The 27,001-nt window shown below is 40.7% G+C and overlaps 1 protein-coding gene across 3 annotated transcripts in view; it reads left to right on the plus strand.

The window, feature by feature from the left end:
- SIMC1 (SUMO interacting motifs containing 1) overlaps positions 1–27,001 on the plus strand; it is an 84,702-nt gene that overhangs the window by 10,566 nt on the left and 47,135 nt on the right. For all 3 annotated transcript variants that reach the window (XR_008658812.2, XM_055285015.2, XM_063642517.1), the window contains exon 2: positions 23,556–24,917. Coding sequence is in view for 2 of the 3 variants with exons in the window: in XM_055285015.2 (XP_055140990.1) it covers positions 23,556–24,917 (1,362 nt within the window). In the remaining variant the exon portion in view is untranslated. The remainder of the gene's footprint in view (positions 1–23,555; positions 24,918–27,001) is intronic.

Below are 27,001 nucleotides of genomic sequence, written 5' to 3' on the forward strand. Positions count from 1 at the left end.
CTATTAATTACTGCCTCAATTTCAGAACTTGTTATTGGTCTATTCAGGGATTCAACTTCTTCCTGGTTTAGTCTTGGGAGGGTGTATGTGTCCAGGAAATTATCCATTTCTTCTAGATTTTCTAGTTTATTTGTGTAGAGGTGTGTATAGTCTTCTCTGATGGTAGTTTGTATTTCTGTGGGATCAGTGGTGATATCCCTTTATCATTTTTTATTGTGTCTATTTGTTTCTTCTCTCTTTTCTTCTTTATTAGTCTGGCTAGCAGTCTATCTATTTTGTTAATCTTTTCAAAAAATCAGCTCCTGGCCGGACATGGTGGCTCACGCCTGTAATCCCAGCACTTTGGGAGGGTGAGGTGGGCATATCACAAGGTCAGGAGATCAAGACCATCCTGGCTAACATGGTGAAACCCATCTCTACTAAAAATACAAAAACAAAATTAGCTGGGCATGGTGGCAGGCACCTGTAGTCCCAGCTACTCAGGAAGCTGAGGCGGGAGAATGGTGTGAACCCGGGATGTGGGGCTTGCAGTGAGCCGAGATCACACCACTGCACTCCAGCCTGAGAAACAGAGCAAGATTCTGTCTCAAAAAAAAAAAAAAAAAAAAAGAAAACCAGCTCCTGGATTCATTGATTTTTTTAAGCGTTTTTCATGTCTCTTATCTCTTTCAGTTCTGCCCTGATCTTAGTTATTTCTTGCCTTCTGCTAGCTTTTGAATTTGTTAGCACTTGCTTCTCTAGTTCTTTTAATTCTGATGTTAGGGTATCAATTTTAGATCTTTCCCGCTTTCTCCTGTGGGCATTTAGTGCTAGAAATTTTCCTCTAAACTCTGCTTTAGCTGTGTCCCAGAGATTCTGGTACGTTGTGTCTTTGTTCTCATTGGTTTCAAAGAACTTATTTATTTCTGCCTTAATGTCGTTATTTACCCAGTAGTTATTCAGGAGCAGGTTGTTCAGTTTCCATGTAGTTGTGCAATTTTGAGTGAGTTTCTTAATCCTGAGTTCTAATTTGATTGCACTGTGGTCTGAGAGACTGTTATGATTTCCGTTCTCTTGCATTTACTGAGGAGTGTTTTGCTTCCAATTATGTGGCCAATTTTAGAATAAGTGAGATGTATATTCTATTGATTCGGGGTGGAGAATTCTGTAGATGTCTATTAGGTCCACTTCTTCCAGACCTGAGTTCAAGTCTTGAATATCCTTGTTAATTTTCTGTCTTGTTGATCTGTCTAATATTGACAGTGGGGTGTTAAAATCTCCCACTATTATTGTGTGGGAGACTAAGTCTCTTTGCAGGTCTGTAAGAACTTGCTTTATGAATCTGGGTGCTCCTGTATTGGGTGCATATATATTTAGGATAGTTAGCTCTTCTTGTTGAATTGATCCCTTTACCATTATGTAATGCCCTTCTTTGTCTTTTTTGATCTTTGTTGGTTTAAAGTCTGTTTTATCAGAGACTAGCATTGCAACCCTTGATTTTTTTTTTGCTTTCCATTTGCTTGGTAATTTGTTCCTCCATCCCTTTGTTTTGAGCCTATGTGTGTCTTTGCACATGAGATGGGTCTCCTGAATACAGCACACGAATGGGTCTTGACTCTTTATCCAATTTGCCAGTCTGTGTCTTTTAATTGGGGCATTTAGCCCATTTACATTTAAGATTAATATAATGTGTGAATTTGATCTTGTCATTATGATGCTAGCTGGTTGTTTTGCCCATTAGTTGATGCAGTTTCTTCATAGTGTCAATGGTCTTTACAATTTGGTATGTTTGACCAGGCATGGTGGCTCACCCCTGTAATCTCAACACTTTGGGAGGCCGAGGTGGGCAGATCACGAGGTCAGGAGATCAAGACCATCCTGGGCAACATGGTGAAACCCTGTCTCTACTAAAAATACACAAATTAGCTAGTCGTGGTGGCATGCTCCTGTAGTCCCAGCTACTCAGGAGGCTGAGGCAGGAGAATGGCTTGAACCTGGGAGGTGGAGATTACAGTGAGCCAAGATCATGCCACTGCACTCCAGCCTGGTGACACAGCGAGACTCCATTTCAAAAATAAAACAAAACAAAAACAATTTGGTATGTTTTTGCAGTGGCTGGTGCTTCCTTCAGGAGCTCTTGTAAGGCAGGCCTGGTGGTGACAAAATCTCTCAGCATTTGCCTGTCTGTAAAGGATTTTATTTCTCCTTCGCTTATGAAACGTAGTCTGGCTGGATATGAAATTCTGGGTTGAAAATTATTTTCTTAAGAATATTGAATATTGGCCTCCACTGTCTTCTGGTTTGTAGGGTTTCTGCGGAGAGATCCGCTGTTAGTCTGATGGGCTTCCCTTTGTGGGTAACCCGACCTTTCTCTCTGGCTGCCCTTAATATTTTTTCCTTCATTTCAACTTGGTCAGTATGACGATTATGCGTCTTGGGGTTGCTCTTCCAAAGATACTCCTCGAGAATTTTTTTGTATTTTTAGTAGAGGCGGAGTTTTGCAATGTTGGCCAGCCTAGTCTCGAACTCCTGACCTCAAATGATGCACCCACCTCAGCCTCCCAAAGTTCTGGGATTACAGGCATGAGCCGCTGTGCCTGGCAATAGTTGTTTTGATATCCCTCAGTGCCAGGATGGACCTATCCTGAATTGTTGGTCTGATTCCATGTTGGAGGGAGTCATTGACAACTAGGAGTCAGTGTCAAAACTCTTTTAGCCATGTTTGAGCAACAAGGAAGGAAGGTTTGGAGGGAGTGGCTCTCAAGCTAAGTTTACCTGGAGTTCATTATTAAGTTTAACTTTATCAGTTCCATAGATGTTTCCTATCACTTGGAAGTGCTGGGCCAGCATTATTCTGTGAGGCATTGTAGTTTGGCAGAATTTTAACAAGTAATAGTTACAAAGTTTAAAAAGAAAAAATAGAAAGTAAAATGATAATCTGTTTGTGTAATAGTTTTCAGCCATGAACCTAGGATTCAAGGTTCAATTAAACCTTTGAATCAATTGAATAAATCAAATGACCATGGAGAACTAGGTGACACCTTTTGTAACCATGTGGCCTGTTTTCTTATTTTGCATATATGGGTCTGGACTTTCCCAAAGGCCATTATCTAGGTACAGCATAAAATATTAGCAACAGCACAGAAATTTCCTTATTTAACTAATAGATAATATAGACCAATTTTATCATCTAGGATCCCATGACTGGGTGGAATTGAAGCAGAGAGAGAGCAACAGTTGTATTAGCGGTGTTGCCAAGGTCACCCACTAGATGGACTAAAGGATCCCTTAAACCAGTTTCTGTCAAGTTACCAACAGAAGCTGCTGATTGTGAAATTTCAATTACACCGTTATCCTGCCAAGTGGAAAAGGTAGGATTAAGAGGAGTAGGAGTCTGATTATGTAGTCTTCTAACATCTAGGGAAAAGCTGTCTGCAGCATGAAAATGTCAACTTATTGTCCTGGTTTGCAGTTTTGAATGTCTCTGGTTATGGCACTGGATGGTTTGGTGAACTTTCTGTGTGACCCATCATCAGCCATGAGACTTGCCCCTTAAAATTTATCTAGTTTTAGCTTTTAGGATTTCAGGAACAGAGCAGTTCCTGTTTTTACTAATTTCATGGAAGAAAAGATGGGAGGAATCTAGAAGAATTTAAGATTTAGTTCAGTCTACCAGTATATAAGAGGAACTCAAAGACAATGCACAGGGCTATAATCTAAGAACAGATGTATTAACAGCCTTACTCACTGTAAGGCTGGGAACCCTTGAAGCCAGGCGTTATATGCACATTCTCAAATATGATGCTCTAGTCAAAGCCTTGGTAATATATATAACCAATGTTTCCAACTGCATCCTGTTATAAAGAGAGAGCAAATTTTATTAAGCTTATGTAAATAATTCTCGCCATAAAAAAATAAGAATACTCATGGATAGTTTCTGAATTTTAGAGGAATCAAAGAGGGACAAAAAAATGTTTCCACCTTTATTCACAAAGTATACCAAATTACTGTAAACTAATAAGTAGCTTAAGAGAAAGAAAAGGTTCCCTTAAATCTAGAAAACAAAATATTTAAATAAAGAACCTGGCTAGGCACGGTGGCTCATGCCTGTAATCCCAGCACTTTGGGAGGCCGAGGTGAGCAGATCACCTGAGGTCAGGGGTACGAGACCAGCCTGGCCAACATGGTGAAACATCGTCTTTACTAAAAATACAAAAATTAGCCAGCATGGTGATGGGCACCTGTAATCCCGGCTACTCCAGAGGCTGAGATTGCAGTGAGCTGAGATCATGCCACTGCACTCCAGCCTGAGCAACAGAGCAAGACTCCACCTCAAAAAAAAAAAAAGAACCAATAATGTTTCAAATAAAAGTCATAAAAATGTTATCTTCAGGACTGGGTGCTGTGGCTCATACCTGTAATCCCAGCAGTTTGGGAGGCTGAGGTGAGCTGATCACTTGAGGACAGGAATTTGAGACCAGCCTGGCCAACATGATAAAACGCTGTCTCTACTAAAAATACAAAAAATGAGCTGGGTATAGTGGCACACATTCATAACCCCAGCTACTCTGGAGTCTGAGAAAGGAGAATCGCTTGAACCGGAGGCAGAGGTTGTAGTGAGCCAAGATCATGCCACTGTACTCCAGCCTGGGCGACAGAGTGAAACTGTCTTTAAAAAAAAAAAAAAAAAAAAGTAAGAAAGCCAAGAGCACAGAATCAGGATATACTAGAGGAAAACGTAACTTTTCTAGGCCTTCAAGATAGAACATTTCAGTGTCAGGCCATTAAAGCAGAGTTAGAGCTGGAGAAAAAAAGTTACAGAAGATGACAAAGTTAAAAGAGAATTATCACCTCACCAAACAAAAAGATATACCTTCTCAAGGAGAGAAAGCAGAAGACCAAAAGGCAGAAATGTCTGACCTGCAAATCACATGAAACAAGATACAGCAAAAGTTTAACTACTGAGATATGAATTTGAGAAGCTTCCACAGGAAAACTCCACCTCAAAACATGAAATTACCGTTCTAAATGAAGAAGATTCATTTTAAAACTGATATTAGAGAAATGAAGACTGAAAAACAAACAAAAAAAAAAGCTGCACTTCAGAAGATGGTTGAAAATTTAAGAAACAAATTTCAGAATTAGGTCAAAATCTCTTGCAAATGTTATTAAAAGCAGATCAATACTTCAAGAAAACATTGTTCTAATATAGGAGACCAAAATTTTAGTTTTCGTATCAATGTGTATATAAATATATATACACACATATTTTTTAATTGAAGCAGTCTTTAGAAATACTTATAAGTAAATTTCTTCTAATTATAGCCAACTTGGTCACCACAAATTTCTTTTGTAAATTCATCCTTCGCAAACTTTCCATGATATACTCAGACCTTCTATGGCATGTTTAGACCTTTAGTTTTGTCCTTCTTTCTTAAATAATTAGTCATTTTACTTAAGGATAAAATTTAATTTCTTGCCTTATTTCTAAGACAACAACAAATCTAAGACTTGTTGTCATTTTAAAAACACCTTTTCTAAAAAGAAACACTACCACATGAAATGCATACATTAATTATAGGATACATCCTGGTTGTATGTGTATTATGGAAACATTCCAGATATTAGATTATAAAATATGGTGTTATCAATTGTGTCAGTCACTTTAAAACAATTATCTTTTCTCCAATTATTTGTAACACTTTTTTTTTTTTTTAGAATCTCACTGTTACCCAACCTGGAGTGCAGTGGCAGAATCATAGCTCACTGCAGCCTTGAACTCCTGGGCTTAAGTGATCTCCTGCCTCAAGCCTCCTGAGTAGGCAGGACTATAGGCAAAGACCACCATGCCTAGCTAATTTTTTAAATTAATTAATTTATTTTTTGGTAGACACAGGGTCTCACTATGTTGCCCACACTGGTCTTGAACTCCTTGCCTCAAGTGGTCATACCACATTGGCCTCCCAGAGCACTGGGATTACATGTGTGAGCCACCACAACTGGCCCGTAACATATTTTTATACCAAATTATTTTATTTACTTGTGTTTCTGGGTTTTCCATAATGTTTCATTGATTTCTTTATTCAATACCATAACTTTCCTGTTTTATTTTTATAGTTTGATGTCTCTTTCGGGATTTCATAAAGCAGTATATGTGTTAGGCTGTTCTTGCATTACTATAAAGAAATCCCTGAGAATACTCATCTCTCACCTTATGCAAAAAATCAATTCAAGATGGATCAAAGACTTTTATATAAAATTTTTTTAATTAAAAAACAAAAGAAATGCCTGAGACTGGGTAATTGATCAGGAAAAGAGCTCACAGTTCCAAAGACTGTACAGGAAGCATGGTGCCGGCATCTGTTCACCTTCTGATGCGACTTCAGGAAGCTTACAATCATGGTGGAAGCCACAGTGGGAGGTGGCACATCACATGGTGAGAGCAAGAGAGTGAGAGTGGCGGTGCAAAGGTGCCACAGACGCAAACAACCAGATCTCGCAATAGCTCGTTATTGTGAAGACAGCACCAAGCCATGAGGGATCTGCCCCCATGACCCAAATACCTCCTACCAGGCCCCACCTCCAACCTTGGGGATTACAATTCAATATATGGGGAATACATACATATGTACGTATGTGTCTCCTTACTATTTTTCCCCCCAAAAAAATGTCCTGGCTATTCCTACCCATTTATTCCCTCAAATGAATTTTAGAATAATTTTGTCGGAGACTGCATTAGATTGTTTCTTTGGGCCATGTAATTATTTGTTGCATGGGGTTGTCCTATGCCTTGTAGGATATTTAATAGCATCTCTGACCTCTACCCGCTAGATGCCTGCCAGTAGTAACCCCTCAACTTGTGACAATCAAAAATGTCTCCAGACATTGCCAAATAGCCCCTGCATGGGGGGTAAAATTGCACCAGCTCAGAACCACTACATTAGTTTTATAAGTTAATTAAAGGAGAGTTAATGTCTTTACAATATTGTCTTTCTAAGCAGAAGTACAGTGTAACTTTCATTTTATGAGATTTGCTTCTTGGTGATCAGTAAAACTATAAGACTTCCTTGGGTTTGGTGCCTTTTTATGGAGCTAGTGTTTTGATTCTGAATGACTATGTGCTATGTAGGGTTAAACATATCAATCATGGTAAGCATCACATAATAAGAATAGCTGGCATTTATGCCAGGTACCATGTCAAGTGCTTTACTTGGATTAACTCATAATCTTCACTGCAACCCTATGAGGTAGATAGTATTATTATCCCTGTTTGGTAAATGAGGAAACTAAGGTAGGTTCAACCAGATGCTAACTAGTAGAGCAGATTTACCACCACTTGTCTCCATCTTTAAGATCCTGGGGCAAACTTTTTCAAACCTCATACCAGGTTTCCAAGGGAACATCAGGTGGGGGTGCTAGTAGTAAACGGTTAAGTGGAAAAAAGCAAGTCACAAAATATAATTCTATTTTTTAAATGGATGGTTTTGAAAAAATAGACTCACCAGAGTTTTTTAATACAAAAATTGTTTTTTAAAACTCCTTTTTTTTTTTTTTTTTTTTTTTGAGATACAGTCTTGCTCTCTCACCCAGGCTGGAGTGCAGTGGCACAATCGCATAAGTTAGTGAACTTATTAATATAATATTCACTACAGCTGTATGGAGCTGCCATAGAATAGAAAGGAAAATTCATCTACATTTTGAATTTAATACATCAGATGTGAAATTAACTTGGGTCTTAAATCAAGCTCAGCTTCCTTGTAAGCCTGCAGATCACTTCCAACATCCCTCATTTATCCTGAGCTGTCTTTGGGAGGTTGGTAGGTCTGGCTACCCATGAAGACAAAGTGTTCCTTCCTGTCTGGTAGGGATTTAGTTTTGTATTTTTATATTAGCTAATTTGTAAAGTGTTACTTTATTCCATTGGGTCTTTTAATAACAGCTTTATTGAGGTATAATTCCATACCATACCATCAAATTCTCTGAGTTGTGCAGCCATCACCACTATCTAATTTTAGAACATTTACTTCACTCCAGAAGGAAACCCTGTACCCTCCAATGGGTTCTTTGGTTTGCTTATGTTTTAAAGGTATGTAATCATATCATTTGAAAAATAAATTTTTCCCATTTTAAATTATAAACATTAGGCTGGGCACGGTGGCTCATGCCAGTAATCCCAGCACTTTGGGAGGCTGAGTTGGACAGATCACTTGAGTTGGGAGTTCGAGACCAGCCTGGACAATACGGTGAAACCCCATCTCCGCTAATACAAAAAATTAGCCAGGCATGGTAGTCCAGCTACTTGGGAGGCTGAGGACTGAGAATTGCTTGAACCCAGGAGGCAGAGGTTGCAGTGAGCCAAGATGGCTCCACTGCACTCCAGCCTGGGTGACAGAGTGAGACTCCATCTGAAAAAAAAATTATAAACATTATTTTTAAATTGTAAATAGGCCGGGCATGGTGGCTCACGCCTATAATCTCAACACTTTGGGAGGCTGAGGCGGGCGGATCACTTGAGGTCAGAAGAACCTGGCTAGGCACGGTGGCTCATGCCTATAATCCCAGCACTTTGGGAGGCTAAGGAGGGAAGATTGCTTGGGCCCAGGAGTTCAAGACCAGCCTGAGCAACATAGGGAGATACCATTTCTACAAAACAAGTAAAATAGGAAAGGGGAATAAAAGGCATACAGATTGGAAAAAAGAAATGAAACTGTCCCTATTTCCAGATGACATAATTGTCTATGCAGAAGATCTCAAGGAATATACCCACCCCCAACAACAACAACAACGACAAAACCCTCCTAGGACCTAATTGAGGGAGTTTAACAAGGTCACTGGATAGAAATTCAACACAAGCCTTGACCAGGAATTTTTTCCTTCAGGAGTATAGCCAACTTAGATGGACTCTCCACTTAAAACAAACAAACAAACAGGATTTTGGCTGAAACTAATTTTTCCTGCTAGCCAGGTTGGCAAGAATTAACAGAAGTCTCCAAAGAGTAAAATTAACCAAAAACTGTGAACAGAAACTAGAGTGGTAGGCAGCATATCCCATTATCAACACCATAAGTGGGTGATAAGCCTTGGGTCAGCAGTTTGCTGGTATAGGTGAATCTGACACTTCCAATGTATTAAATCCAAAGCCCCAAAAGAAAAATCTTCTGGTTTCTGAGCTTTCTTTGTTTTGCTCTAAAATGTGAATAATATTCACCTCACAATGTCTGAAAATAGGGTTAATTAGGAGACCTGATGGAGTTATTTCCTAGTTTCACTCTGCAGATGCCAAATATCAGGATGTCTTAGTAATCTGTGTTTCTCCTCCCTCTGGCAATATAGCTGTTAAAATTAGAAAGATAATTTGTTATCTGTGAAAGTTTAATTGGAGCAATATGTGATGGAAATGCAAATTACTTAATTAGGAGTTAGGGAGAGTATAAGAAAACAAAGAAATGAGAATAAATTAACAAATATTATTGGATTAAATTTATTTATTAATCGTATGTTGGATCCAAGTACCTTATAGCTACCAAGGATACAGGATACAAAAAGAGGTTATTCTCAAATGGAGGAGAAGCTAATTAAGTACCCTGCAAAATGCCTCATCATATGTGCTAAAGTAATATTAGTATGTACAGTGTGCTATGGAACCATCAAAGAGGGGAGCAACTGACTCTCTCCAAAGTTTGAAGAGCAATGCAGTTGGATTCTACTTCCAATCTGTGAAACTGCCTCACCATACCTGCTAAAGCACTCTCTGAGGGCCCAGTGAAAAATCAGGCAGATACCAGAAAGGAATCTATTCTTACAGGATAGCTGCATAGAGTGATATCTGTGACTTTGCGGCTTTTTTTTAACTGATTGCATTCCCCAATCATTTGCAACTTGGGTGGCAGAAAGCTGAGATTTTATGGACTTGAAATGTCAGGGGACAGAGGTCAAGGCTGGCAGAGCAAGAAATTACAGAGGAATCCCTGCAAACAAGAAAAATCATACGAAGGGTGAACCACAACATTTTAGTATAATGACTGCTGAGGTGCTTGGCTGACAGCCAAATTATGTAGGCACAACAGAGGACCCCCCTTCCTTAAGAGGCCAGGTTAAAACAACAGCAGCTGGAAAACATAAGAACAAAGATATCAGTACCTATATTGTGCAAGGGAGACAAAGTTTGCAGTTCGAATCTAGGCGGGTTAAGTATTAATATCTACTAGAACAACAAAAACCCCACAACAATTCTTAGAAGAACACAGTTAAACCCAGTGTCTAGGCATGCAAAGAAACAGAAGTGTGACTCATACTCAAGGAGGGGGAAAGGGCAGTCAATAGAAACTGACTCTGAGTGAGCCTGGTTCTTGGATTTAACAGAAACTTCAAAGCAATTATTGTAAATATGTTCAATGAGTTAAAATATGGCATCAATGAGTGGGTGGAAAATCTCAACCAAGAAATGGAAACTATAAAAATGGAAATTTGAGAGTTGAAAAATACAGTAACTGAAATTTTTTAAAAATCTAAATAGCTTCAACAGTAGATTAGAAAAGAAAGCCGATTGGCAAAAGAAGCCGTGAAGTTCAAGCTAGATCAATAGAAATCACCCAGTTTCGAGAAACAGGGGAGAAAAAGATGGAATAAAGTTGAAAAGAGATATGTAGGGCAATATCAAACAAGCCATAATAGGTATAATTAGAGTCTTAGAAGGAGGGGCAGCCGTAGATTATAGAAAATTTTTTGAAGAAATAATGACTGGAATTTTCTCACATTTTGTGGGAAAAAATTAACTTACCCAAGAAGTACAGCAGACTGAAAGCAAGATAATCACAAAGAAAACCACTTATTGACTGTCCAGAGAAAAATGGTATTTGTACATAGGGAACAACAGTGCAATTAACACCTCACTTCTTATCAGAAACTGTGGAGGTCAAAAGACATTGGACCAACATATTGAAATGATGGAAAAAAGAAAGCTTTCAGCCAAGAATTCTGCATCTGGAAAAATTATCCTTCAAAAATAAGGGGAAAATAAAGACATTTTTGGATAAACAGTGATGAGAGAATTTTTCACTAGCAGACCTGCACTATAAGACATTTTGGCTGAAGGGAAATTACACCTAAATGGATATTTGGATCTACACAAAGGAATGAAGAGCACATGAAATTGTAAATGTGTGTAAAACAAAAATAATGATTTTTTGTTATGTCTTAATATCTTTAAAAGACAAGTGACTGAAAACCTATAGTACTACTGTGTTGATGTGTTTACAATGTATACAGATAATACACAGGACAACAAAAATACAGAATGAGGCACAGGTGAACGGAATATTTTGTAAGGTTTCTATAGTTTTACCTTAAGTAATTAGATAAATTTTCTTTTCTTTTTTTTTTTTTTTTTTTTTTTGTCCCCCAGGCTTGTCTTTGTCTGGCTTTGTCCCCCAGGCTTGAGTGCAGTGATGCAATCTCAGCTCGCTGCAGCCTCAACCTCCCAGGTTCAAGCAATCCTCTTGACTCAGCCCCCCAAGTAGCTGGGACTACAGGTGCGCACCATCACACCCAGCCAAATTTTTTTGTAGGGATGGGGGTTTCACCATGTTGCCAAGGCTGGTCTCCAACTCCTGAGCTCAAGCAATCTGCCTGCCTTGGCCTCCCAAAGTGCTAGGACTACAAGCCTGAGCCACCATGCTGTGCCAAGAAGTAATTCAATACATTATCTAAAATTTTCTAAAGTACACTGGAATAAATTGAATTTGTACGCTGTAGTCCCAAGAACAACCACTAAAAATATAATGAACAGGCATATAGATAGAAAACCAATAGAGGAATTAAAATGGAATGCCAAAAAATATGTCACTAGCATAAAGGGAGGTGGGAAAAGAGGGACAGCAAAACAAATAATGGATAGGAGAAATAGGAAAGAGATGGTATGATTGTAGGTTTGAAAGTGAATGTGTAAATAATTAAGTGTAAATAGACCAAAATTCTAAACAAAAGGCAGAGATTGTCAGACTGGACCAAAAAAAAGCAAGAACCAAGTATGTGCTATCTATATGAGATGTACTGTCTATATGAGAGACATTCTACGTATAAAGATGCAGATACACTGAAAGTAAAAGGATAGAAAGAAATACACCATGCAAATAGTATGCACAAGAAATTTGTAGTAACTCTATCCTTACCAGAAAAACAAGACATCAATACAAGGAAGATTTCTGGAGACTAAGAGGAATCTTTCATAATGATAAAAGAGTTAATACATTAGGAAGTTACAAGAATTACATGTGTATATGCACCTAATATAGTTTCAAAATACATGAAGCAAACAACTAAGAGGGAAAACAGTCAAACTACAACCGTAGTTGGACACTTTTCACTCTGTAGTTGATAATGCAACTGGATCCCCCCCACCAAAGTAAAGAAATCAAAGATCTGAAAAACACTATTAACTACCATGACCTGATTGATATTTATAGAACTGTAACTAACAAATGCAGAATACACTTTTTCTCCCTAAGTACACAAGGGAGATTCACCAGGGTAGGCCGTGTGTTAGGACTTAAGTCTCAGTGTATTTCAAAAGATTAAAATCTTACAGAGTATGTCTTCTGACCATAATGAAAGTAAATCTGAACCACATGATAATAAAATGACTACATATTAAAAATTGTGTCCTTCAGAAAAATTCACATACTTTTTAAAATTGTGGGATGAAGCCAAAGTAGTCATTACAGTGAAATTTTTAGTTTTAAATGTTAATGTTAGAAAAGAAAAAACTCTAAACCTAAGCTTCCATTTAAGAAGCTAGAGAAATAGAAAATTACAAATAAAAATCCCACATAAACATGCAAGTTTTTTTTTTTTTCTTACAGATGACGCCTCACTCTATTGCCCAGGCTGGAGTGCAGTGGTCACCCCACAGATGACTGCAGCCTTGACCTCCCAGGTTTAAGCGGTCCTCCCTTCTAAGCCTGGCCAGTAGCTGGGACCACAGGCATGCACCACCACGCCCAGCTAATTTATTTTATTTTATTTTATTTTATTTTATTTTATTTTATTTTATTTTATTTTTTTGTAGAGACATGGTCTTGCTTTGTTGCCCAGGCTGGTCTTGAACTCCTGAGCTCAAGAGATCCTCCCACCTAGGCCTCCCAAAGTGCTGGGATTACAGGCATGCGCCACTGTGCCCTGGATAAATATGCAAAAATTCTTAACAAAATATCGATTCACTGAAGCCCATCAATATAGGAAAAGAACAATACATCATAACCAAGAGAGGCTTTCCCAGGGTTGCAAGGTTAATTTAACACTAGAAAATCCATCAATATAAATTCTGATATTAGTAGGACAAAAAGTCATCATCTTAACAGATGCCGAAGAAGCATTTGACAAAATTTAATAGCTCTTCCCAATTTAAACTCCGAGTAAACTAGGAAAAGAAGGGAACTTCCTTAAAGGCATCTGTGAAAACCCCACAGCTAGAATTATACTTAATGATGGAAGTCTGAAATTCTTTCTTCTAAGTTTAAGAACAAGCAGGGGAGGCAGAGCAAGATGGCTGAATAGAACCCTCCAGCATTTGTCCCCCAAGCAAGAACACCAACTTGCACAACTATCCACACAAGAAAGCACTTTCAGAAGAACTAAAACTCAGGTGAGCAATCACAGTACCTGGTTTTAACATATTAAGGAAAGAGGCACTGAAGAGGTTAGGAAAGATGTCTTGAATTGCCTATACCACACCTCTTCCGTCATCTAGCAGTGCAGTATGATGTGGAGAGAGAATCTGTGTGCTTGGGAAAGGGAAAGGAAAGTGATTGTGAGACTTTGCATTGGAACTCACTGCAGCCCTGTCACAGCAGAAAACAGCACACGGCAGAATTTGGCCAGTGCCCACAGCAGAAGCGTTTAGAACAGACACAGCTAGAGGCAAATCGTCCATCCTAGAAGTCGGAACTTGAGTTCCAGCTAGCCCTACCACCATGGGCTAAGGTGCTCTGGGGTGCTAAATAAATTTGAAAGGCAGTCTAGGCCACAAGGACTGCAATTCCTGCACAAGTCCTGGTGCTGTGTTGGGCTCAGAGCCAGTGGATTTGGGGTCCACACGATCCAGTGAGACACCAGCTGGGGCAGCCAAGGGAAAGCTTATGTCACCCCTTCCCCAACTTCAGGCAGCACAACTCACAGCACTAGGAGGAGAGGGAAGAGTAAAGAGGGGCCAGGCATGGTGGCCTGTAATCCCAGCACTTTGGGAGGCCAAGGTGGGCAGATCACCTGAGGTCAGGAGTTCGAGACCAGCCTGGCCAACATGGTGAAACCCCGTCTCTACTAAAAATACAAAAATTAGCCAGGCATGGTGGCAGGCACCTGTAATCCCAGCTACTCAGGAGGCTGAGGCCTGAGAATCATTTGAACCCTGGAGGCGGAGGTTGCAGTGAGCCAAGATCTTGCCACTGCGCTCCAGCCTGGGTGACAGAGCAAGGCTCTGTCTCAAAAAAGTGTATGAGTAGATAAGTAGACCTATATCCAATAAAGAAATAGAATCAATAATTATTCATAACCTTCCAGAACCAGACAACATTCTGTTAAGTGAAATAAGTTAGGCACAGAAAGACAAACTTTGCATGTCCTCACCGTTTGTGAGAGCTAAAAATTAGACTCATGGTGATAGTGAGTAGAATGATGGTTACCAGACGCTAGGAAGGGGGAGTAGGGGGTTGGGAGAGAATAGATGGTTAATGGGTACAAAAATATTGCTAGATACAATGAATAAGATCTAGTATTGATAGCACAACAAGGTGACTACAGTAAGCAATATTTTATTATACATTTCAAAATGACTGAGGGTCATAATATGTATCTACTATGCACTTATAAAAATTAAAAAGAAAAAACACAAGGGCCAGGCACAGTGGCTCACGCTGGTCATCCCACCACTTTGGGAGACCAAGGCAAGAGGATTCCTTGAGCCCAGGAGTTCAAGACCAGTCTGTAGTGACATCGCGTCTCTATAAAAAAAAAAAGCTGAGCATGATGGTACACACCTGCAGTCCCTGCTACATAGGAGGCTGAGGTCATAGGATCACTCCACTGCACTCCAGCCTGTGTGACATAGTGAGACCCCATCTCAAAAAACAAAAAGCAAGAATGTCTGTTCTTGGCACTTCTATTCAGAATTATACTGAATGCCTTAGCAACTGCAATAAGGCAAAAAAAAAAAAAATACAGATCGGAAAGGAAGTAAAACTTATTTGCAGACAGCACATATATAGAAATGTATATAGAAACCCTAGGTTCCAAGATTGCCGAATAGGAACAGCTCCAGTCTACAGCTCCCAGCATGAGCAATGCAGAAGACAGGTGATTTCTGCATTTCCAACTGAGGTACCGGGTTCATCTCAATGGGGCTTGTCAGACAGTGGGTGCAGGGCAGTGGATACAGCCCACTGAGCGAGAGCTGAAGCAGGGCGAGGCATCGCCTCACCCGGGAAGCTCAAAGGGTCAGGGAATTCCCTCCCCTAGCCAAGGGAATCTGTGACAGACAGCACCTGGAAAATGGGGTCACTCCCACCCTAATACTGCACTTTTCCAACGGTCTTAGCAAACGGCACACCAGGAGGTTATATCCCATGCCTGGCTCGGAGGGTCCCACGCCCATGGAGCCTCACTCATTGCTAGCACAGCAGTCTGAGATCGAACTGCAAGGTGCCAGCGAGGCTTGGGGAAGGGTGCCTGCCATTGCTGAGGCTTGAGTAGGTAAACAGAGCAGCCAGGAAGCTCAAACTGGGTGGAGCCCACCACAGCTCAAGGAGGCCTGCCTGCTTCTGTAGACTCCACCTCTAGGGGCAGGGCATAGCCGAACAAAAGGCAGCAGAAACTTCTGCAGACTTAAATGTCCCTATCTGACAGCTTTGAAGAGAGTAGTGGTTCTCCCAGCACAGAGTTTGAGATCTGAGAACGGACAGACTGCCTCCTCAAGTGGGTCCCTGACCCCTGAGTAGCCTAACTGGGAGGCACTTCCCAGTAGGGGCCAACTGACACCTCACACAGCCGGGTGCCCCTCTGAGATGAAGCTTCCAAAGGAACGATCAGGCAGCAACATTTGCTGTTTTGCAATATTCGCTGTTCTGCAGCCTCCACTGGTGATACCCAGGCAAACAGGGTCTGGAGTGGACCTCCAGCAAACTCCAACAGACCTGCAGCTAAGGGTCCTGACTGTTAGAAGGAAAACTAACAAACAGAAAGGACAGTCACACCAAAACCCCATCTGTACGTCATCATCATCAAAGACCAAAGGTAGATAAAACCACAAAGATGGTGAGAAACCAGAGCAGAAAAGCTGAAAATTCTAAAAATCAGAGCTCCTCTTCTCCTCCAAAGGAATGCAGCTCCTCACCAGCAACAGAACAAAGCTGGATGGAGAATGACTTTGACGAGTTGAGAGAAAAAGGCTTCAGATGATCAAACTTCTCCTAGCTAAAGGAGGATGTTTGAACCCATTGAAAAGAAGCTAAAAACCTTGAAAAAAGATTAGACAAATGGCTAACTAGAATAACCAGTGAACAGAAGTCCTTAAATGACCTGATGGAGCTGAAAACCATGCCATGAGAACTACGTGATGCATGCACAAGCTTCAGTAGCTGATTCGATCCACTGGAAGAAAGGGTATCAGTGATTGAAGATCAAATGAATGAAATGAAGCAAGAAGAGAAGTTTAGAGAAAAAAGAGTAAAAAGAAACAAACAAAGCCTCCAAGAAATATGGGACTATGTGAAAAGACCAAATCTGCATCTGACTGGTGTACTTGAAAGTGACGGGGAGAATGGAACCAAGTTGGAAAACACTCTTCAGGATATCATCCAGGAGAACTTCCCCAACCTAGCAAGGCAGGCCAACATTCAAATTCAGGAAGTACAGAGAATGCCACAAAGATACTCCTCGAGAAGAGCAACCCCAAGGCACATAATTGTCAGATTCACCAAAGTTGAAATGAAGGAAAAAATGTTAAGGGCAGCCAGAGGAAGGTCGGGTTACCCACAAAGGGAAGCCCAGCAGACTAACAGCTGATCTCTCAGCATAAACTCTATATGCCAGAAGAGAGTGGGGGCCAATATTCAACATTCTTAAAGAAAAGAATTTTCAACCCAGAATTTCATATCCACCCAAACTAAGCTTCATAAGTGAAGGAGAAATAAAATCCTTTACAGACAAGCAAATGCTGAGAGATTTTGTCACCACCAGGCCTGCCTTACAAGAGCTCCTGAAGGAAGCACTAAACATGGAAAGAAACAACCGGTAGCAGCCACTGCAAAAACATGCCAAATTGTAAAGACTATCGATGCTAGGAAGAAACTGCATCAACTAACAAGCAAAATAACCGGTTAACATCATAATGACAGGATCAAATTCACACATAACAATATTAACCTTAAATGTAGATGTGCTAAATGCTCCAATTAAAAGGCACAGACTGGCAAATTGGGTAAAGAGTCAAGACCCATCAGTGTGCTGTATTCAGGAGATCCATCTCACGTGCAGAGACACACATAGGCTCAAAATAAAGGGATGGAGGAAGATCCACCAAGCAAATGGAAAACAAAAAAAGCAGGGGTTGCAATCCTAGTCTCTGATAAAACAGACTTTAAACCAACAAAGATCAAAAGAGGCAAAGAAGGCCATTACATAATGGTAAAGGGATCAATTCAACAAGAAAAGCTAACTATCCTAAATATATATGCACCAAATACAGGAGCACCCAGATTCATAAAGCAAGTCCTTAGAGACCTGCAAAGAGACTTAGACTCCCACACAATAATAATGGGAGACTTTAACACCCCACTGTCAATGTTAGACAGATCAATGAGACAGAAAGTTAACAAGGATATCCAGGAATTGAACTCAGCTCTGTACCAAGCAGACCTAACAGACATCTACAGAACTCTCCACCCCAAATCAACAGAGTATACCTTCTTCTCAGCACCACACCACACCTATTCCAAAATTGATCATATAGTTGGAAGTAAAGCACTCCTCAGCAAATGTAAAATAACAGAAATTATAATAAACTGTCTCTCAGACCACAGTGCAATCAAACTAGAACTCAGGATTAAGAAACTCACTCAAAACCACTCAACTACATGGAAACTGAACAACCTGCTCCTGAATGACTACTGGGTACATAACGAAATGAAGGCAGAAATAAAGATGTTCTTTGAAACCAATGAGAACAAAGACACAACATACTAGAATCTCTGGGACACATTTAAAGCAGTGTGTAGAGGGAAATTTATAGCACTAAATGCCCGCAGGAGAAAGCAGGAAAGATCTAAAATTGACACCCTAACATCACAGTTAAAAAACTAGAGAAGCAAGAGCAAGCACATTCAAAAGCTAGCTAGCAGAAGGCAAGAAATAACTAAGATCAGAGCAGAACTGAAGGAAATAGAGACACAAAAAACCCTTCAAAAAATCAATGAATCCAGGAGCTGGTTTTTTGAAAAGATCAACAAAATTGATAGACCACTAGCAAGACTAATAAGAAAAGAGAACAATCAAATAAACGCCATAAAAAATGATAAAGAGGTTATCACCACCAATCCCACAGAAATACAAACTACCATCAGAGAATACTATAAACACTTCTATGCAAATAAACTAGAAAATCTAGAAGAAATGGATAAATTCCTGGACACATACACCCTCCCAAGACTAAAGCAGGAAGAAGTTGAATCCCTGAATAGACCAATAACGGCTCTGAAATTGAGGCAATAATTAATAGCCTACCAACCAAAAAAAGTCCAGGACCAGACAGATTCACAGCCAAATTCTACCAGAGGTACAACAGAGAGCTGGTACCATTCCTTCTGAAACTATTCCAATCAATAGAAAAAGAGAGAATCCTCCCTAACTCATTTTATGAGGCCAGCATCATCCTGATACCAAAGCCTGGCAGAGACACAACAAAAAAAGAGAATTTTAGACCAATATCCCTGATGAACATCGATGCAAAAATCCTCAATAAAATACTGGCAAACCGAATCCAGCAGCACATCAAATTGCTTATCCACCATGATCAAGTGGGCTTCATCCCTGGGATGCAAGGCTGGTTCAACATATGCAAATCAATAAACATAATCCACCATATAAACAGAACCAAAGACAAAAACCACATGATTATTTCAATAGATGCAGAAAAGGCCTTCAACAAAATTCAACAGCCCTTCATGCTAAAAACGCTCAATAAATTAGGTATTGATGGGATGTATCTCAAAATAATAAGGGCTATTTATGACAAACCCACAGCCAATATCATACTGAATGGGCAAAAACTGGAAGTATTCCCTTTGAAAACTGGCACAAGACAGGGATGCCGTCTCTCACCACTCCTATTCAACATAGTGTTGAAATTTCTGGCCAGGGCAATCAGGCAGGAGAAGTAAATAAAGGGTATTCAATTAGGAAAAGAGGAAGTCAAATTGTCCCTGTTTGCAGATGACATGATTGTATATCTAGAAAACCCCATCGTCTCAGCCCAAAATCTCCTTAAGCTGATAAGCGACTTCAGCAAAGTCTTAGGATACAAAATCAATGTGCAAAAATCACAAGCATTCTTATACATCAATAACAGACAGAGAGCCAAATCATGAGTGAATTCCCATTCACAGTTGCTTCAAAGAGAATAAAATACCTAGGAATCCAACTTACAAGGGATGTGAAGGACCTCTTCAAGGAGAACTGCAAACCACTGCTCAACAAAATAAAAGAGGACACAAACAAATGGAAAAACATTTCATGCTCATGGATAGGAAGAATCAATATGAAAGTGGCCATACTGCCCAAGGCAATTTATAGATTGAATGCTATCCCCATCAAGCTACCAATGACTTTCTTCTCAGAATTGGAAAAAAACTACTTTAAAGTTCATATGGAACCAGAAAGCCTGCATTGCCAAGACAGTCCTAAACAAAAAGAACAAAGCTGGAAGCATCACGCTACCTGACTTCAAACTATACTACAAGGCTACAGTAACCAAAACAGGATGGTACTGGTACCAAAACAGAGATATAGACCAATGGAACAGAACAGAGCCCTCAGAAATAATACCACACATCTGCAACTATCTGATCTTTGACAAACCTGACAAAAACAAGCAATGGGGAAAGGATTCCCTATTTAATAAATGGTGCTGGGAAAACTGACTAGCCATATGTAGAAAGCTGAAACTGGATCCCTTCCTTACACCTTATACAAAAATTAACTCAAGATGGATTAAAGACTTAAATGTTAGACCTAAAACCATAAAAACCCTAGAAGAAACCCTAGGCAGTACCATTCAGGATATAGGCATGGGCAAAGACTTCATGTCTAAAACACCAAAAGCAATGGCAGCAAAAGCCAAAATTGACAAATGGGATCTAATTAAAGAGCTTCTGCACATCAAAAGAAACTACCATCAGAGTGAACAGGCAACCTACAGAATGGGAGAAAATTTTTGCAATCTACCCATCTGACAAAGGGCTAATATCCAGAATCTATGAAGAACTTAAATTTACAAGAAAAAATCAAACGGCCCTATCAAAAAGTGGGCGAAGGATATGAACAGATACTTTTCAAAAGAAGAAATTTATGCAGCCAACAGATACATGAAAAAGTGCTCATCATCACTGGCTCAGAGAAATGCAAATCAAAACCACAATGAGATACCATCTCACACCAGTTAGAATGGCGATCATTAAAAAGTCAGGAAACGACAGGTGCTGGAGAGGATGTGGAGAAATAGGAACACTTTTACACTGTTAGTGGGACTGTAAACTAGTTCCATTGTGGAAGACAGTGTGGCGATTCCTCAAGGATCTAGAACTAGAAATACCATCTGACTCAGCCATCCCATTACTGGGTATATACCCAAAGGATTATAAATCATGCTGCTATAAAGACACAGGCACACGTATGTTTATTGCGGCACTATTCACAATAGCAAAGACTTGGAACCAACCCAAATGTCCATCAGTGACAGACTGGATTAAGAAAATGTGGCACATATACACCATGGAATACTATGCAGCCATAAAAAAAGGATGAGTTCATGTCCTTTGTAGGGACATGGATGAAGCTGGAAATCATCATTCTCAGTAAACTATCACAAGGACAGAAAACCAAACACTGCATGTTCTCACTCATAGGTGGGAATTGAACAATGAGAACACTTGGACACAGGAAGGGGAACATCACACACCGGGGCCTGTTGTGGGGTGGGGGGCTAGGGGAGGGATAGCATTAGGAGATATACCTAATGTAAATGACAAGTTAATGGGTGCAGCACACTAACATGGCACATGTATACATATGTAACAAACCTGCACATTATGCACATGTACCCTAGAACTTAAAATATAATAATTTTTTAAAAAGTTAAAAATAAAATGTAAGCAAACACTTAATAAAATAAATTGAAAGAATAAAAAAAGAAAAAGAAAAAAAAGAAATCCCAAAGAATCAACAAAAAAGAGTTTACTCAAACTAGTATGTGAACTTGGCAAGGTTGCAGGATACAGTATTAATATACATAAATCAAGTATATTTATATTAGCAATGGACAATTGGAAAATGAAGTAAAAATACATTTCTATTTTCAATATCATTAAATTCTTGAGGATAAAGAGAGAGGTTTGCATAGGTTCAGTGGAGACATGATAGAGGAAGGGGTTAGTTTAACCAGGGGGGAGAAGTGATCTGGAAGGATTTCACACATAATGGTAGGTGTGCTGTGTCTTGAAAGACAAGAAACTCCAAACAATCAAAGGGATAATAGTCATTCCAGGTAAAAGGACAAAAGCAAACATTTCTAGGCCCTAGGTGCTCCACCGTGCCTAGCCGGTGATGGGTTTTAAATAGTCCAGGCACAGTGGCTCATGCCTGTAATCCCAGCACTTTGGGAGGCCAAAGCGGGCGGATCACCTGAGGTCAGGAGTTTGAGACCAGCCTGGCCAACATGGTGAAACCCGATCTCTACAGAAATAAATACAGAATATTAAATAAAATACAGAAATTAGTCTGGTGTGGTGGTGTACATCTGTAATCCCAGCTACTTGGGAGGCTGAGGCAGGAGAATCGCTTGAACCCAGGAGGCAGAGTTTGCAGTGAGCTGAGATTGTACCACTGCACTCCAGCCTAGGCTAACAGAGCGAGACTCTGTCTCAAGAATGAATGAATGAATGAATAAATAAATAAATAAATAAATAAATAATAAATGGGAGAGACCTGTGTTGCATTTTAGCAGCTGGCTATAGGAGAGGAGTTGAGTTCAGACCTTTGATGGCCTTTCAGCTATTTATGTTCCGTTCTAGCCATTGAGAGCCAAGCCACCAAAGGTGGTGATACTATGACTGCTTCCTAAGAATGAGGCATTAGGTTTCACCAAGCAATCCCTGTTCCAGGATGAGGGAATCCCTATTCTAGGATGCCAACTTCTCACTTGACCCGCTCAGAATTCTGTATTTTGCTTTGATGCTGTTGACAGTGTTGACCATCTATTAAGAGAAATAGCATGGTAGCTGTGATAACAGCAATAGTATTGCTAGCGTCAGTGGCAATAGTATCCAAGTAAGTGAGAAGACACCTGGAAGGTAGAGCAATATTTTTCCAGGCTCATGGTACAGAGGTTGATTACAATACCTCCGTACTGTATCATTAGGCTTTGTGAATAGCCTGATCAATTTGCCAAGGAATGGAAGTGGAGATCGGAAGTTTTCATTAATTTACTTACTTAGGGCTCAGACTTACACTATTGGTTTTATTACCCTTGTTATATTACTTTCATATCTGTTTCTAGGCTGATTACATATTGAATCAAGTTGTACATTCCTAGGCCCTCACAGGGAAAGAAGGAGACAGATCTGTGTTTGAATGTCTGTCTCTGCTACTTAGCTGTATAATCTTTTTTTTTTTTTTTTTTTTTTTATTATACTTTAGGGTTTTAGGGTACATGTGCACAATGTGCAGGTTTGTTACATATGTATCCATGTGCCATGTTGATTTCCTGCACCCATTAATTCGTCATAGCTGTATAATCTTAAGGTAGATAACCTAACCCCTCTGAACTCTAGTTTCCCCATCTGTATGATGGATTGATAATGCCTACCTTATCAGGTCATTGTGAAAATTAAAGATAAGTGAAAATGCTCAGCATGTTCTTAGCACATAGATTCTCTTACATTTTCTTCACTTCTTATTTAGCTTTTGTTGTAGGTTATCCTGTATATTTGACCTTCCAAACAAAGGTTGCTTTTGACTTTGTGACTTAAGGTTGGAATATCTCCTACTATTCCCCTGTCCTCCTTGGACCAGGAAAAAAAAAAAAAAATCCCGCTATGATCCTAGTCATGTGCATGTGGCCTTTGGATAATTTAAGAAAGTATAGAAATTGACAGCTTTGGCAATACTATTGCTTATGTTATACAAGATGTGTAACTTATCAGTGAGGTGAAATGGTAAAGTAATGCTTATCCTTAAAGGCTAAGACTTAAGTCATCTCAGATAAAGCTAATACTCCCATCTTGACCTCTTCTCTTCACACAATCCTTCAACAGGACTTCATTGACTTAACTAGAGAGACCAGACCAAGGACAAAAGATCGCAGTGGACTGTGTGTGATTGACCTGACAAGAGCTGAGGAAGAAAATAGACCTATTGCCACTCTTGACTTAACTTTAGAACCTGTCACTCCTTCCCAGAAGGAGCCAACCAGTCTTCAGACATGGGCCAGCCTCTCTGGCAAAGCGGTGATGGAAGGGCAGGTGGACAGAAGCTCTCAGCCTACAGCACGGAGAATCATTAACAGTGATCCTGTAGATTTGGACCTAGTGGAAGAAAACACCTTTGTAGGTCCCCCACCCGCTACATCCATCAGTGGAGGCTCTGTTTATCCAACAGAGCCTAATTGTAGCTCAGCCACATTCACAGGTAACCTCAGCTTCTTGGCAAGCCTACAGCTGTCTTCAGATGTTAGCTCCCTCTCCCCAACAAGCAATAATAGTAGCAGCAGCAGCAGCAGCAACAATCAAAAAGCACCCTTGCCGTGCCCACAGCAAGATGTGTCTCGCCCACCACAAGCCTTGCCATGCCCACTGAGAGCCTCACCTTGTCCACCGCGAGCCTCCTCATGCCCACCACGAACCTTGTCATGCCCATCACAAACCATGCAGTGCCAACTACCAGCTCTAATTCACCGACTGCAAGAAGTGCCATGCCCTCGGCAGAATATCCCAAGCCCACCTCAAGACTCGTTATGGCATCCTCAACACTCACCAAGCCCACCTCAAGACTCTCTGGGCCTACCTCAAGATGTACCAGGCCCGCCTCAAAACATATTACATCCACAAGATGTGGCATACCTGCAAGACATGCCACAGTCACCAGGAGATGTGCCACGGTCACCAGGAACCATGCCACCATCACCAGATGTGCCACAGTCACCAAGTGATGTTTCACCGTCAGCAGATGCACCACAGTCACCAGGGGACATGCCACACTTACCGGGAGATGTGTTACGTTCACCTGGAGACATGCCACACTCATCAGGGGACGTGACACACTCACCTAGAGACATCCCTCACTTACCAGGAGACAGGCCTGACTTTACCCAGAATGATGTACAGAACCGTGATATGCCTATGGATATCTCAGCTCTGTCCTCTCCAAGCTGCCCTCCCAGCCCACAGTCTGAAACTCCCTTAGAGAAAGTTCCTTGGCTCTCTGTCGTGGAAACCCCAGCCAGAAAAGAAATATCACTGTCAGAGCCTGCCAAACCCGGGTCTGCCCATGTGCAAGCACAAACACCACAAGGTGGGTTGTACAACAGACCATGCCTGCATAGACTGAAGTACTTCTTACGACCTCCGGTTCATCACCTCTTCTTTCAGACACTAATACCGGATAAAGATACAAGAGAGGTGAGCTAACATTTTCCCTCAGGGATTAGGTGTCCTTTCCCTAGGCCTAGGAGAAGGTCAGTGTGACTAGAGTCCATGCATGAGAGGACAGGTCAAGCATAAACGAAATTTCTTATCTTTCCTCCGCTTGTGAAGACCCATTCAGTGTAGAGGCCCAGATCCGGGTTCAAATTTTAGCCCCACACTTGAAAACGGTTACTTTACTGTTTTTTTTGGTTTGTTTTTTTTTTTTTTGAGACCGAGTCTTGCTGTCTCCCAGGCTAGAGTGCAGTGGCACAATCTTGGCTCACTGCAACCTCCGCCTCCCAGGTTCAAGAGTTTCTCCTACCTCAGCCTCCCTAGTAGCTGGGACTACAGGCGCATGCCGCCACACCTGGCTAATTTTTTGTATTTTTAGTAGAGACAGGGTTTCATCGTGTTAGCCAGGATGGTCTCGATCTCCTGATCTCGTGATCCACCCGCCTCACCCTCCCAAAGTGCTGGGATTACAGGTGTGAGCCACCATGCCCGGCAGGGCACTTTACCTTTTTGAGCCTTAGCTTTCTTATCTGTAAAATGGAAGTAATAACATACCTCACAGGGTCATACATGAAAGTGTCAGGGTGTCAGGCTCATCGTAGGCCTTATGTAAATTCTTATCTTCTAGCTGGATGTGGTGGCATACACCTGTAATCCCAGCTACTCAGGAGGCCAAGGCAGGAGAATCACCTGAATCTGGGAGGCAGAGGTTGCAGTGAGCTGAGACTGCACCACTGCACTCCAGCCTTGGCCACAGAGCAAGACTCTGTCTCAAAAAAATAAATAAATTTTTATCTTCAACTCCTATGCTTTTCCCTTCGTGGTGCCTTTATTACAGCTTCCATATCACAGAGATAATAATACTCTATCACCTAAGGGCCTCCAAAATTATTACTTGCTGACTTTGGGGGAGGAAATTCAATTTTAAGACATGAGTGGGAATGCTACTTTCCATTGGTCATCATTGATTTATGAGAAGTAAACTAGATGTGTCAGGGAAAATAACTGTGGCTAAGTTCCACAGTATGAAGTGTTTTTTAGTTATGTACATCCCATCCCCCATATTAAGAAAACCAGCTTGAAACAGTTCAGTGTCAAAAGGTATGCTCTCCTCATTCAAGCAGTGATCCAGGTAGGCAGGAGCCAAGGATTCACACTGATTTGACCTTGGAGAATGATTTTTTTTCTCTTTTTTAAATTATTACATCTTCTAATATGTTTTATGTCTTCTCCTTTATGCCTCTGCCTGACCACTAGCTCATTCTTTTTTTTTTTTTTGAGACAGAGTCTCACCCTGTCACCTAGGCTGGAGTACAGTGGTACGATCTCAGCTCACTCACTGCAACCTCCGCCTCCCAGGTTCAAGCGATTCTCCTGCCACAGCCTCCCATGTAGCTGGGATTACAGGCGCCCGCCACCATTTCTGGCTAACTTTTTGTAGTTTTAGTAGAGACAGGGTTTCACCATGTTGTCCAGGCTTGTCTTGAACTCCTGACCTCAAGTGATCCGCCCACCCCTGCCTCCCAAAGTTCTGGGATTACAGGCGCGAGCCACCGCGCCCGTCCCAGACAGCATTTATTATTGTGAATAATTTGATGTATTTCCCTCCCAGTTGCCTTTTTATACATAGGCGTTTTACATATTTTAATAATTGGGATTTTTAACATATACACTTACTATTTTTGTTGTTTATGGCGAGTAGGGGTTGAGAGGATGGCTCTGAAGTTTATGCCACGTGTGTTTGAAACCAGCTTCTGCCATTTGTTGTATGACAAATGCTTACCCTCCAAATCTCAGTTTCTTTATTTATAAAATAGGAATAATAATAGTACGTATTTCCTAAGATTATTGTAAGAACTAGTTGAGGATCAATTAAGTGTTCAGTGCTGGGCGCAGTGGCTCACACCTGGAACCCCAGCATTTTGGGAGGCCATGGTAGGTGGATTGCTTGAGCCCAGGAGTTTGAGACCAGCCTGGGCAACATGGTGAAACCCCCTTTATAAAAAATTCAAAGATTAGCTGAATATGGTGGCACACACCTGTATCCCAGCTACTCTGGAGGCTGA

The sequence above is a fragment of the Symphalangus syndactylus genome, chromosome 7 (genome assembly GCF_028878055.3).
Source record: "Symphalangus syndactylus isolate Jambi chromosome 7, NHGRI_mSymSyn1-v2.1_pri, whole genome shotgun sequence".
NCBI lineage: Eukaryota > Metazoa > Chordata > Mammalia > Primates > Hylobatidae > Symphalangus > Symphalangus syndactylus.